This window comes from Plecotus auritus, assembly GCF_963455305.1.
Source record: "Plecotus auritus genome assembly, chromosome: 9".
Taxonomy (NCBI): domain Eukaryota; kingdom Metazoa; phylum Chordata; class Mammalia; order Chiroptera; family Vespertilionidae; genus Plecotus; species Plecotus auritus.
Genome location: NC_137783.1, coordinates 85,238,146 through 85,252,057, shown reverse-complemented (window position 1 = coordinate 85,252,057; position 13,912 = coordinate 85,238,146). Strand labels below are relative to the sequence as shown.

Genomic DNA, 13,912 nt, shown 5'->3' with positions numbered 1-13,912 from the left:
TTAAAAATATCTCCGTGCACAGAGAGTAAAATGGTAGTAAAGACACCCAAATTTAATAATTTATATTTGGGAAGTTTTTATTTTTACTTTTATTTTCTTTAATGATGAGTCCATAATAATGTGATAATAAAAATTTATATTATGTTTAAGGACAATTTAACAACCTACTTTAAATGTTGTATTGATATCACTAATTTCTAAAAAACAAACAAAAAGTATAAAACCCTGGAATAAGACGAAGTAAGCATTTCATCATCCATCATTTTTGAAGTCTTTCTGTTCATCAGCAAATCAGAATTTAAAGGGTATAAGTGGACATTAAATACATCAACTAAAATCCTGTTCATCTTTTCAACTGTAGATTTCTGTGTTTGTGGGTTTGAGAAGCAGCATATGGTGTTTAGAAATGTTGCCTGTCTGTGTTTCTAGGCACAAGAAACCACTTGTTCTCTCCCAGTGAGTGATCAAATAGAAGGAAGAGAGCAGTGTGGAAGCTGTTTATCCTGACGTGGGCTCCCAGGCCCCAGGTGATCCACTGGCCTTGCCTGTCTCTGCGACTCAGCCAATGACTTCTTCCTGTGGTCTCTCAGCTCTTGCCACATTAGCCTGATGATCCTTCACCCCCCAAGCTGCTGCACTTGCTATTTCCTCTGCCTGGATTGCTCTGCCTCCAGATCTTCATGGGATTGGCTCTTTCATATGGTGCAGGGTCATCTCAAATGCACTTCCTCGGAGAAGCCTTCCTGGATTACCCAGGTGAAAATGCACCTCACTGTCCCAGTCACTCTCTGTCAACCTGGTTAATTTTTTTCCAATCACTTTGAGTCACACGTAGTCTTTGCAAACATTCCAATATCGCATCACTTTCTGAAATAATGTTGGACATTCGTCAATTGACTATGTGTTTATCTCCCCCAGCACCTTCCCATGCCCTCTGTCATCACCAAGTAAGCACCATCAGCACAGGGACATTACTTGTTTTGTTCATTGATGTTTATCCAAAACTTAGAACTGACCCTGGCACATAGCACACAGTAAGCATTCAATAAATCATGGTTGAATGAATGAACTTAAACTGCCTATTTTCATGCTGTTTTATTTGTTGCATTTTAAGGCTGTCAAAGTTGTTATGTGATTCTGTAAACCAGAAGGTGGGACATTAATTTTTGTTTTAGTCACTGGGACCACATCAGAGGTTTGCCCAGATTATTCTAAGTATGAAAGAGTGATACCTGCTTTTGCTCAGAGCTGATGACTAGGGGTTTTGCAGGCAGGAGAAGGTGTTGTTTGCCAGATGGCAAGGTGTTGACAAGTTTTCTTGATCCATGGTCGAAGGTCTTTCTGAGGGTATGTCATTAGGAAAACTGAGCCTGGCTTATTTTGGAGAAAAAGAAGTAAAGGATCACTAAAAATCCCCAATATTGCCAGGCCACCTAATTTTTCCAAATGCTCCTGCAAGCATGGCTTTTCCCAAATATTCTAGTCTTCTTCCGGTGCAAACTGCGAATTTTTAGGTCAACTAATTTTTTTTCTGTAAAGGGCTGGAAGTTAATATTTTTGGTTTTGCCACACTCCATTGTGGAACAAAAGAGTAATAGACGACAGGTAAGTGAATAGGAGCGGCCGGTATCTCCGACGACCATAGTTTGTCTGAACCTGTCCTAGCATCACTGTCTCCATCCACCTCAGCTCCATCGGGCTGCAGTGTGCTCCTCCTTCTGGGGTCACGAAGTCTCTGCTGTTTCCGAATCAGAGTGGCATGAGGCTGGGCGAGGCAAAACCACATTTGGGGAGAAGGGACCCAAAGCTAGGTGGCACTGATGAAATGCAATTTAAAATAGATGCCAGTATTTGAGATATTGTTACTTTGAATTGAATGACTCCAAAAGTGGACTCAAGACAAAGGAAGTTTAACTCAACAGGCCTGTACTTGCCATTCACTGTATTATTTGTGGGCGGGGCCGATTGATATTCAAAATGTTTAATGACTGGTTGGCAGGGGGCCTGACCAGTCAGAATGGATGAGTGGTGTAAACAGTCAATAGGAACAAGCTGATGTGCATGTAGGTGAAAACCAGCGCTGCAGGGCAGCTCCGCAGGCAGTACACAGGTGCAGCCTGGCAGGTAGGAGAGCACCCGGAGCAGGCTTGGTAATCACAGATGTGCTGTCACTTAGACTCTTTTTTTTTATATAAAACATTTTTATTTATTTCAGAGAGGAAAGGAGAGAGAGAGAGAAACATTAATGATGAGACAGAATCATTGATTGGCACGCCCCCTATTGGGGATCAAGCCCGCAACCCGAGCATGTGCCCTTGACCAGAATCGAACCTGGCACCCTTCAGTCCAAAAGCCGACGCTCTATCCATTGAGCCAAACCAGCCAGGGCCACTTTGACTCTTAAAAGAGAGGCCCTGGTGCAAAAACATCTCATCCACACACCTGTCATTACTGTTGGAGTTCCGTCCTATGAGACTTGTTTTTTTTTAGGCTAAAGATTGCCACCTTCCTATTAAATGCCAAACAACAACAACAACACTTAGAAGAATATATACAGGGGTGGGTGAAGGTAGGTCTACAGTTGCCTTGTGACATTCTTTGAGTTAATAAAGCTATTGTAATAATCGTACGTGGATGTCTTTTTCTATACAAACAGCTGTAAGCCTACTTTAGTCCAGCCCTGTACATGGAATCACATTGAGTCACAGTAGTCGGCAAAAATTCCAATAGGAATTATTTGTATCAGATCCCTCCCAACAGTCATTTGGGAGAGATTTTGAAATGGGAAATACAGAAAATGTAAGCAAATGGGGAATATGCTTTAGAGAGGAAAGACTATCAAATAAGAAGCAGGTGAGTACCCAGGAAAAACTCGGTTCACTTTAGATTTTGACCAAGTTTTCCCTGACTACAAGCGGACTGCCAGGAAGCCTAGTATATGCCAACTGTACACCTCAATTTTTCCTTTATTTTCCTCATACATTATTTCTCAAATACTTCTTTGGTCTTTTTGTATGGCATAGATTTTTGCAAACCACCTCAAATTCTGTAAGAAGCAAGATAACTAGGTAGATAATTATTCACTTATTTATTTAGTCATACAAAAGTACACCTAACGTGCACCAGCCATCAGTCTTAGTTTCACAGCAGATAGAATCTAGTGGACTTCAATGGACATATAAGAAGACTAGAGGCCTGATGCATGAAATTCGTGCAAGGGGCTTTGCCCTCGCAGCCCTAGCTTCGTCCGGAAGGTCGTCTGGACGGTCATTCCACTGTTTAGCCGTCCGGGCTAATTAGCATATTACACTTTTATTATTATGGATTTTAAAACAATAACCGATTTCCCCCTCATTTTCTCGCTATACTCTGTTAGTTTCCTGGGGTAGGAAAAGGAAGAGGGAATTCTGCAAAGATTCACAAACCTGTGCGAGGTGGTAGTTGTTCCTTGAGGTCTTGGGGGTGGCTGCAAATAGGGAGGGGGCCGCAGAGGAAAAGTTCAAAGCCGTGATGAGGAGGAGAGCGAGGCCAGATGCAGGGAGCACCTTCATCTCCTCAAGGTAGCTTGGTAATTATATCAGCCTCGGGGACGGCAGACAGTGCACATTTGCACTTCGACCTTGAGCTGCTTTTATAGAGTCAAACAGGTCTGGACCCTCAGAGCAAGGATGATTCATGTCTCAAAAGGTAATTATACAGCTCATTTCTCTCCCTGATGACTGGGTAACACAGCAGTACACAGGAGTCGGGGAAAGCTTCATTCTTTGCAATTTACCAAGTCACAAAAGGAGATAAGCGGTCACTTTTACTGAATTCTATCAGCTCCTTACACAAATTGGGATAAACTTGATTAACTAGAACCCAACTAAACTGAATCATTTGACTGGTCTCAGTTTGGGGGCCTTTTTCCATTCTGATTCCAGGGAAGGTAAGTGATTAGGTTATAGTTTAATTTGTCCGCAGGAATTCTGGGCTCCCTCCACATTCAATCCAATCGTCTGTGTCTTCTGCACCCACTTTGATATTTCTCAGTAAAAAATGCTGTTCTTAATGATGGTTGTGGGGTATGATGGTCCTGAATCATGAGGGAAATGTTACTTTAAACTGTGCTGATTTAGGGTGGAAAGTGAATTGATAACTATTAGAAAGAAAGTGAACACAAGAGAGATGACTTAGTTAACCAAGACATTAATTAGACTGAACTATCTTTTCTCTGCTCGCTCTAGTTAACTGGGGCTCATATTTTTTTTTCTGGTTCTGATTCAGATTGATCTTGATCTAGAGACAAATCAAGGAGAAATGGTGTTTATGGTGGGAAAAGCACGTTGGCATCAGACAAACTGACATTACATTTTAAGATACTTCCTAGCTAAATATCTTTGGATAAGTAATTTGACCTCTCTGGACATCATTTAAAAATAATCTGTCAAACACGGACTATAATACTGTATGTAAGCTCTTCAGTGTTACAGGGGTAGCATAGTATATTGCATGGTGCCTGCTGGCACCGCTTGGCATCCAATAGACAGGTGTTCAAATCCTAGTTCAGAAACCTGTCCATATGACTTTGAGCAGGTTACAATTGTGGTATTCTCCCCTGTCAAATAGGGGAAACAATACCTACTTTGTAGAATTGTCCTAAAAAGGTAACTCAGGTCATAACAAAGTCCATAGCAGAGTGCTCAGTAGACATTAGCTCTTATATAAAATAATGTCCAGTTTCTCTTTTTCACTTGGGCACCAGGCACCAGGTAGGTTTTTAATAAATGTTTTTTGAACAGATGACTTCGTCAAAGATTCTCAAAGTGTGGTTCCTGGACCAGCAGCATCACTATTTTCTGAGAACTTGTTGAAAATGCAAATTCCCAGCCCCCACCCAGACTTACTGAATCAGAAACTCTGGGAACTGGGCCCAGCAGTCTATGTTTTAACAAGTCTTCCAGGTAATTCTGATGGATGCTAAAGTTGGAAAACCACTGGATTTGTTGAGTAAATAATGAATTGTAGGGCCCGGGATGAAATGAAAACAAACAAACAAAAATTATAAAAAGTGCTAAGAACATTCCAGTCAGAGAAAGTATTCAATTCTGCCCTTACCCATGCAGAGCAGTATTTTTTAGTGGTGATATTCCTGGTATTTGAAAGTCATTTGTGAAGTTTATAGCAAATAATTTATTACTAATACTTATCAAGCCAGGAAAGTGTAGTCGGGAGTTAGGGAGTTAGATAGGCAGGAGCAGAGCAGGAAGGATGGGCCAGGTGATGAGGGTCACCAGGGTGGAGAGCCCCAGTTGCCTAGCAATGGGCCAAAACAATAAGCCCTTGCACTCCCACACCTTGAGCATTAACCCCTGGAAGAAGATGTCTAGGCTTCAGTTGTGTTTCAGCTCCAGGCCCAGAGAAGCAGCAAAATCAGATGGATGTGATACCAGGGCTCACATTAGGACTAGCTGTATTGACTAATGGCTTCCTGGTGCTGACCATTCAGTGGATACTATGAGGGGGCACACCAGGAAAGCTGATGAATGTTCCATTGGGATTCTCCCCTCAGGCCTCCAGATAAAAGCCATTAGGATGGAGGACCCAGAGTGAGGATCTCTCTGTGGAACACCCCCTGACCTTCCCACCCCTTTCTTTTCCCAGGGCGCTCGCTCTCTCTCTCTCTCTCTCTCTCTCTCTCTCTCTCTCTCTCTCTTTAATTTAATAAATCTTTATTGTTCAGATTATTACAATTGTTCCTCTTTTTCCCCCCATAGCTCCCCTCCACCCGGTTCACTCTCTCTCTTTTCCCTAAGATTCTGAAGGGCCCTTCTTTTCCTGTAACTTGTTTCCTGAGTCCATTTCTTCTACAGCTCACTTCTTCTACCACTGTGACTTTCTAAATAAACTTTCTCTGAATTATTTCTTAGCAAGAACTAGAGAACTGAGGTTGCTGAAGCAAGGTTAACAGCTGGCGCCACTTTTCGTCACTAACAAAAGCATGTGAATGACCTTCACATTTTGATTAGATTCAAGGTTATTCCCATAGTGATCTCTCTTTCACTATCTCTCTTGCTCTTGCTGTTGTATCCTGATATACTTTCCATGTGAAAAAGAAAATGGTGGAGTTACAGTTAATGTATGGGGTCCAGTGAATAACCCTAGGTATTCAACAAGAGTTGTTGCACCTGTGAACATCATTGCTGTCATGTACTCTGAGACACATAACACATGATTCTCAGAAGAAAAAAGAAAGAAAACCAAAGATCTAGTAAATTCACTCTACTCACTAAATCGTAAGCTTCTTGAAAACCAAATGAAAAAAAAGTCACAATGGGTTTTTTTTTTTATAAATAAATGAATGAATGAATACTCATGGTCACTTTTTGGTCTGAGGAAAGGAAAAAAATATCACAACAATCTATTAAAATTTGAATTTATAAGCTTTCCTGAGCTCTGCAGTGCTAACTGTACCATCATAGCAGCTGCCAAAATTGAAGATCAAGGACTGAATCCTTGAAACTTTCTCCACTTGGTCATCTTGTTCCCTTGTTTTCTCCCCAAACCATTGTTCCAATTCATGGTAATAACCCCAGTGCAAAAGCAGACAGAGAGGGGAGCGTTTGAATGGAAGAAATGACAGTAAGAAACTCTGGGGCCAATAGAGAGAAGACATCCTCACCTCCAGAATTCTAAAGAGTATGCCAACTTCCACCTTTGAAAGCATATTGAGGTAAATAATTGCCTATAAGGTGTGATATAGATATTTCTAGTAGGCCCACTATCCATTCTTCTAATGTATGAATGTAATCAATCCCAATATTCCCAAGTATGATACTTCAATTGTTAAATGCAAAAACTGAAGAGGAATAGCAATTTATGTTCATAAGTCACTTAAAAATGAGTGTAAATAAATTTTAGCTCAAGGCCAGTGCTAGGCAACATCCTTATTCTTTCCAAAAAGAATAACAAACCCCATCTGGTAATTTCTCACTAGGTGTTTCCTTTTCTTGATATTTTTCTCTTCACAGGGGAGCAAAGTCTGCTTTCTTTCTATTATTCTTGTATCAAATTTAAATCCAAATAATTCCAACCTAAAAAGATCATATCAAAGCAAGTCAATGACTACAAGAACATGAAATGAGAGACCAGGTCACAGAGAATGTTAGAAAGCATAGTATCTGTAGAAAAATTGGATGATAAAAATAACATACATGAAACAGGAAGTTGGTAGCCTTTGAGCAGGTATGACATTTTGGGGATCCTGCAGACTTCTTAGAATCAAGTTTACTGCAGAGAACTTCTTGCTAGATCCTAGCTGAATTCAATGCCATAGCAGTTTTAGTAACTCTTTCACATTTAGGTTTCTGAGATGGTACCTGCTATGCGTGTGATGGATTGAGGAATAATTGTTGAATAAATAACTGACTGCCTATTTGCCTTACTTTTGTGCAAAGAGCCCAGGCTTTGTATTTAGACAGATCTAGAATCAAACACTGACTTGGCCATTTTCTAGATGTGTTACCAGTCAGTGTTCTTAAATTTCAAGCTATGAAATTCAGTTCTGACTAATATATGTAAAAGATTAGGTAGCTCAGAGAATTGACAGGAAGACTGGGGCACCAGGCTGGAAAAGCAGCAGGACCAAGGGCAGTGGAAACCAAAGCCAAAGAGTCATCTATTGCTGGGGCCCTCGCCTCTTCCCACTGGAGAGTATTACAGCTGGACAGTCCAGGCACTGAGACTAGGCTCTTGTTTCTAATTGTTCTAGTTTCACTCCCTCAGCATTCAGTCTTCAGTGGGAGAGTCTGTTGGTTGGGTCTGGGTCATGTGCCCTCACCTGGGTGTCCAGAGACAGGAAGCAGAAGGACCTCCGAATCTGGCCTCCATACTAGGTGGCACGATACATTGCATAGAGACCACCCATTTCCTCTGTGGGAGACATTCCCATTGAAAGGAAGTTAGTGCCAGGCAGCCAAGGAACAATTTAAAAAACCAAACCCAGACAAGGTCCACCACATCTGTGAAAGCTCCTAAACTATCTCCTGCTTTGTGACACAGGGTATTATCTCATGATATTTTGGGAGATAATCTATCTCAGAAGGCTGTTGAAAGGATTAAAATGGCTAATGGTTGCTTAATGCTCAGTTCAGTTCATAAATGAGAGCCTTCATAATTGTTTTTCTCCATGATTTATTCCCAGAAATATTGTGATGGATTAATGAAAATGGATATATGACATTTTCTTCTAAGATGTCATTGCTTATTGAATGGACCATCGATTAAAATAACAATTGTGGGGAAAAAGAAAACATTATATCATTACATGTACACGTCGACATGCTATAGATTATTTATGTGTCTGCTGTCTGTCTTTCTCCACCAAGCTCCATAAGGATAAAGACTCTATTTATTCTGTTCACAGCAGTATCCCTAGGACACAGGACAGTGTCTGGCACCAACAAAGAATTCAATAAAGTGTTGTTGAATATGTGAATGCTTGAATGAGTGAGGGATTGAATGATTAAAACTAGGAATAAGGAAAACAAGATTGTCCTCAGAGGGATGCATTTGAAATCAACCCTTATAATGAATCAAAGGTGTGTAGCATTACCCTCAGGTGCCAAACTTTTATTAAACCCTTATTTTATATCAGCCACTCAGCCAAGGACCGTATGTACATTTTTCATACAACTTTTAAGAGATCTCCTTTCTCAAGTGAAGAAGCTTGGGCTTAGGGAAGGTAAAGATTTGTTGACATACATATAGATATCAAGTGGTGACTCCAAGAGTTAAATCCAAATTGTTTAGAGTTCAAAGTCTTTGATAAAAAAAGGACTGACTCTTTGTGACAAAAATGTGCCTTTACCTTGCAAATTGGTAGAAACCTTCTAAAGAGCAATTCTACAAAACATACCAAGAATTACTTTTTGGGCCACATTCTTAAGAATTTAAGAAGAATGGTTTTAAAAAATAACTTAAAAGAAAAAAACCAAAACGCTTATTTTATGCTTAGTTATAACAGCAGAAAACTTGGAAACAACCTAAATGTCTAAAAATAGGGAACTGGTTAACTAAGTTATGGCAACTCCATGTTACATAATTTAGTCATGAGAAACGAAATAGCAATTCATAAAATATTAAAAGAACAATTTACCGCCCCCCCCAAAGACAAATTTGGGCAAATTTGGTTCTATGTCTTTTGAAGAAAAGTATGTACAGTTAGGCAAGAAAGTTGGAAGGAAACCTAGAGAACCGAAAATGATAGTGTTAAGGTGATAAGACCTTATACCTAACCATTCTTGTAAAATTTTCTTTAATGCTAACATACGTTTTAAAAACAGTAAGTGAAATTTTGAAAGTCTATGCCAACATATCCTTTAAGTTTAATTTTTATTTGAGAAAACAAAAGATCTGTATAATGGAGTCAGTGGTCTATTTTACTTACTCATTTGTTTGCCCAGGCTTCATCTATTTACTCAGTCGAAATCTCTTGCATTTATTCTATATGCTGGTACTAGGCTTAGTGTTCTAGCTACAAAAGCTACATAAAAACCTGTTCTTTCCTACCCGGGTCTTTCTTAGATTCTCCAGTGAGAGACTTGAATGTAAACTAAAAATATCATACAGTATAATTAGTGGAATAATAAAGGTATTTAAAAGTCCAAATGAGGGCAGAAGAGGGAAAGCCCATTTCTGCCTGGGCTGTTGAGAATGAGAGTGGGAAGGAGGGTGGGATTTCCATAGGCTGGGATGTAGGTGAATGTTGATTGCTGAAGGGGTTAGAGTTCACCAGCAAGATGGTGAGGTGAGAAGGAGTAAGAGTTGATTGAGATGGGTGAGATGGTGAAGGGAAATGAGGAGGGAGGAATTCTAAGCCGAGGAGGTTATGGGGTAGAAACAAGTCAAAGTGCATCTATTCTTAGGAAACGGAAGGTATTTTTATGCACAGGGTGAGTTGGTGGCAGCACCAGGAGATGAGGCAGAAAAGGTGGGCAGAGAACTGCCTGATGGAGGACACCTCTCACTCACAGTTCCGATGACTGAAACAGGAAGGCGGAGGCCAGGAATCATTCGCTGGGTGAGCATGGCCAACGGTGAAAGCCAGGAGAGAAGCAAGCTCTAACCCAAGCTGCAGATCCAACAGGCAGGAATGGTGAGGTTCCAGGGCACAGAGCTGGAATACGCTGGCAGCACAAGGAAGGCAGAAGGCATGGAACAAGTCTGGAACAGCCACAGTAGCAACAAGGGCTATTGAGGGCTTGCTGAGTTTATTTAAAGGGCCCAGAGAGGAGTGGACTGGGTAACGTCATGGGAGCCTGCGTGCCAAGCTAAGGCATCCAGACATTAACAGTTTGTGATGGGAAACCACCGGAGGGTTTCTTCCCCAGGAATGACATGATTGGGTTTGCATTTACACAAAGACTGCTCTGAAAGGAGTGTGCAGCATGGTTGGAGGGGAGTGAGGATGGAGGCGAGGGGTCACCGAGGTGTGGGGTGTAGGAAGTGCAGGCTAAAAGGCTAACAACTATGTTTATCTTGGATCATGAACTTTGAAAGACAAGTATAGTGTCAATATAGTTAGCATTTTGTTTATTCTTGTAAAATCTCAAGCCTATAATGCAATGATCACCAATGTGGGCTTTTGAGGTTGGACAGTATATGTGTTTACAGCTGCCTGTGTAAGGGTGGGATGTCAAAGGTCTCATTAGATCACATTCCACTTGCCTAATCGTTTTAGTGAGGCAATTCACTAAATTATAGACATATTCCAGTGTATGAATCAGCAATTTCGAGGAGTTTGCCCAGCAGTTTCTTTTGAAGTTTCCATTTTTCCCTCTAGAATTTTCTCTCTTTCTTCCTTCCTCTTCTTCCTCCTCCTCTGTTCCTACTTTCCTTCTCAAAAAGCCATTCCGAAGGGCCAAATGGGGATGGTAACCTGGGGAAGGCAGCCCCTAGCAGGGGTCAGGACATGGGTATGTGGGGCAGTGAGAGGCAGTGGCCTAGCAGGATTAAGAGATTGGTTACATAGCTCTGACCGGTTTGGCTCAATGGATAAAGCGTCGGCTTGCAGACTGAAGGGTCCCAGGTTCGATTCTGGTCAAGGGCATGTACCTTGGGGGTGTGTAGGAGGCAGATGATTGATGTTTCTCTCTCATTGATGTTTCTAACTCACTATCCCTCTCTCTTTCTCTCTGTAAAAATCAATAAAAATATATTTTTTAAAAAAGAGAGACTGGATACATAGATAACAGGGGCCAGGTTTCTCACCATCAGGAAAGAGAGGGGCAGGTTTGGACAGGAGGAAAGCTCCAATGACACCTGAGGGAATGGGAATGAGGGTATTGGTGTAAACTCACATTCATAGAAATAAATATGGAGCCAAATGTGTGTGTGTGTGTGTGTGTGTGCTTGTATATGTATATAATTCCTATCTGTGTCCTCTGATGGGGTGAAAGGGCCTGGCAAGCAGGGACTCCACAGGCATATCTTGCACCCAGAGTTTGGTTTCCAAAACCACCACCACTAAAAGGAGCCAGGGTCCATGGATACGGCAGTTTGTAGAGCCGGGGGAGGGAAATTAAAAGATGAACCTAGAATACCTGTGGTGTCAGGTAGAAAGGAAGTGCTCCAGTAACGATGGAGTCATGTCAAAGGGACACAAGCCAGCTCTTGGAGCCTCCCTGAGCCTAGTCTGGGACACTTTGAGCATCAACATGCAAAATGATAGTAATGAGTTGTAGTCCACCGAGTAAAAGGGGAACCATGAGTCTATACTCATATAAATGAACAAATAAACAAACAATGGGGATAAGAGAAAACTCTCCTTTCCAAGTAGAGAGCCCACTAATAAGTAAAAGCAAAAAGAATGATGAACTTAGAAACTAACCATTTGGAAACTATTTTTGTGATAACTGATCCAGGCAAGAAACATCAAGGGATGCTAAAACTAGTGGGTACAAGTGTGCTGAAGAAGGGATGTTTATATAGTTACAAAGCATCATTTTGCAAAATATGTATTATTACCAAATAAAAACATTACCACCATGTATAATCTATATATTAAAGCTTAAGCAACCGTTATGGCAGAACGACCAGAATGACCGGCTGCTATGATGCACACTGACCACCAGGGGGCAGACACTCAACACAGGAGCTGCCCCCTGGTGGTCAGTTCTCTCCCACAGGGGGAGAGCCACTCAGCCAGAAGCCAGGCTCACGCCTGGAGAGCACAGCAGAAGTGGCGGGAGCCTCTCCCACCTCCGTGGCAGTGCTAAGGAGCAGCAAGCTGAGTGGTAAAGAGCAATGAGCAGGCAGGCGGTAAGGAGCGAGGGGTCCTGGACTGTGGGAGGGATGTCCAACTGCTGGCTTAGGACTGCTCCCCAGGACATTCCCTGAGGGCTCCTGGACTGCAAGAGGGCGCAGGCCCGGTTGAGAAGAACCCCCGCCCCATGCATGAATTTTGTGCACTGGGTCTCTAGTGGAATAAATAAGCATCATATGCCACCTAATAGGTTGCAAAGAAAAGAACAAAGTTTCTATAATCTTCTGGCCAAAAATACATAACTTGAGCCTATTTATGAGGCTACACCAGACAAACCCAAATTGAGAGACATTCTATAAAATAACCACCTATAGTTAAAAAAAATGTTAAGGTCATGAAAGTGAAGAAAACTTGAGGGACGTGACAGCCAGGTGCCACATAGGATCTCTAAAAGACATTATTGGCAGAGTGGCAAAACCTGAATGAGGTCTCTCGGTAAGAGTTTTTTTTTTACTATTCTTGCAATTTTTCTGTAAGTTTAGAACTGCTTGGAAATTAAATACTTAAAAACATAAGCATTTTTTTTTCACTTTTTATTTTATTATTATTTTATTTTATTATTTTTTTAATTTCCTTATTGATTAAGGTATCACATATTTGTCCTCATCCCCCCATTCCCATCCCAAACCCCTCCCCACGCATGCCCCCACCCCCCTGTTGTCCGTGACCACTGGTTAGGCTTATATGCATGCATACAAGTCCTTTGGTTGATCTCTCCCCTCCACCTCCACCCTCCCCTACCTTCCCTCTGAGGTTTGACAGTCTGATCGATGCTTCCCTGTCTCTGGGTCTGTTCTTGTTCATCAGTTTATGTTGTTCATTATTTCCCCCAGATGAGTGAGATCATGTGATACTAGAAATACACTTATAAGAACCGAAAATGAGACAAGCAATAATGGTTATGCTGAGAGGCAAATGAATCAGTCTGTAGTGAGTTTCTTTCTGGGCCAACAGTTCTTCTGAGTCCCATTTTCAATGTCAAACAGTTCCTTATGTGTACATGTCAGCAATGATATTTCAGTTCTGGATGGTGGACAAATGGTGGTAATGCAGGTCCGACCCTCTCTGGTTTGGTCCTGGGCAACCTGAAGCGACGCACAGCTGCTGACTGCTAGTATGGAAAGGCGTCATCAGTGTCTTCCATCTCTGGACTGTTTCTCTTCTGTCTTCATGGCTGGTGCAGTCCTGTCAATTCCTCTCTGTTGCAGTAATCCACATGGTCTTGGAGGTGTTTTCTGAAAATATACAAACATATTCTTGACCAAAAGTTAATAAAGGAATCTTTTCTATAAATTTGACTTGGGATCCTTTTTCATTTTTTGCCCAAACGATTTTCCTTTGGCTTGTTTTGACACCATGTGTGTTTTTCATGGGTGTCTTGCTGTTAGCATTACAAATGAAAGTTAATTTTGTAAAGTAAAAATTTTCTAGATGTAATTTACTTACAGGATATTTTTCCTTACATGATATTCTTCTACTATCCCCCCCTTTTTGATTTAAATATTAAGAGGCTTTTGGAAATTTTATAATGTAGTATTGATAGCTTTTAAATTTTAATTTTTTGCACTAAAATATGACTGCTTTAGGTTCATTACATGTCACGCAATT

The 13,912-nt window shown here is 41.2% G+C and overlaps 1 protein-coding gene across 1 annotated transcript in view; it reads right to left on the bottom strand.

Annotated features, from left to right (window-relative positions):
• MMP20 (matrix metallopeptidase 20) overlaps nucleotides 1-3,551 on the bottom strand; it is a gene marked incomplete at both ends in the record, with an annotated part of 40,286 nt that extends 36,735 nt beyond the window's left edge. Inside the window, one exon of the mRNA XM_080642899.1 lies at nucleotides 3,426-3,551. Coding sequence (XP_080499025.1) covers nucleotides 3,426-3,551 — 126 coding nt within the window. The remainder of the gene's footprint in view (nucleotides 1-3,425) is intronic.
• Nucleotides 3,552-13,912: the final 10,361 nt, after the last annotated feature.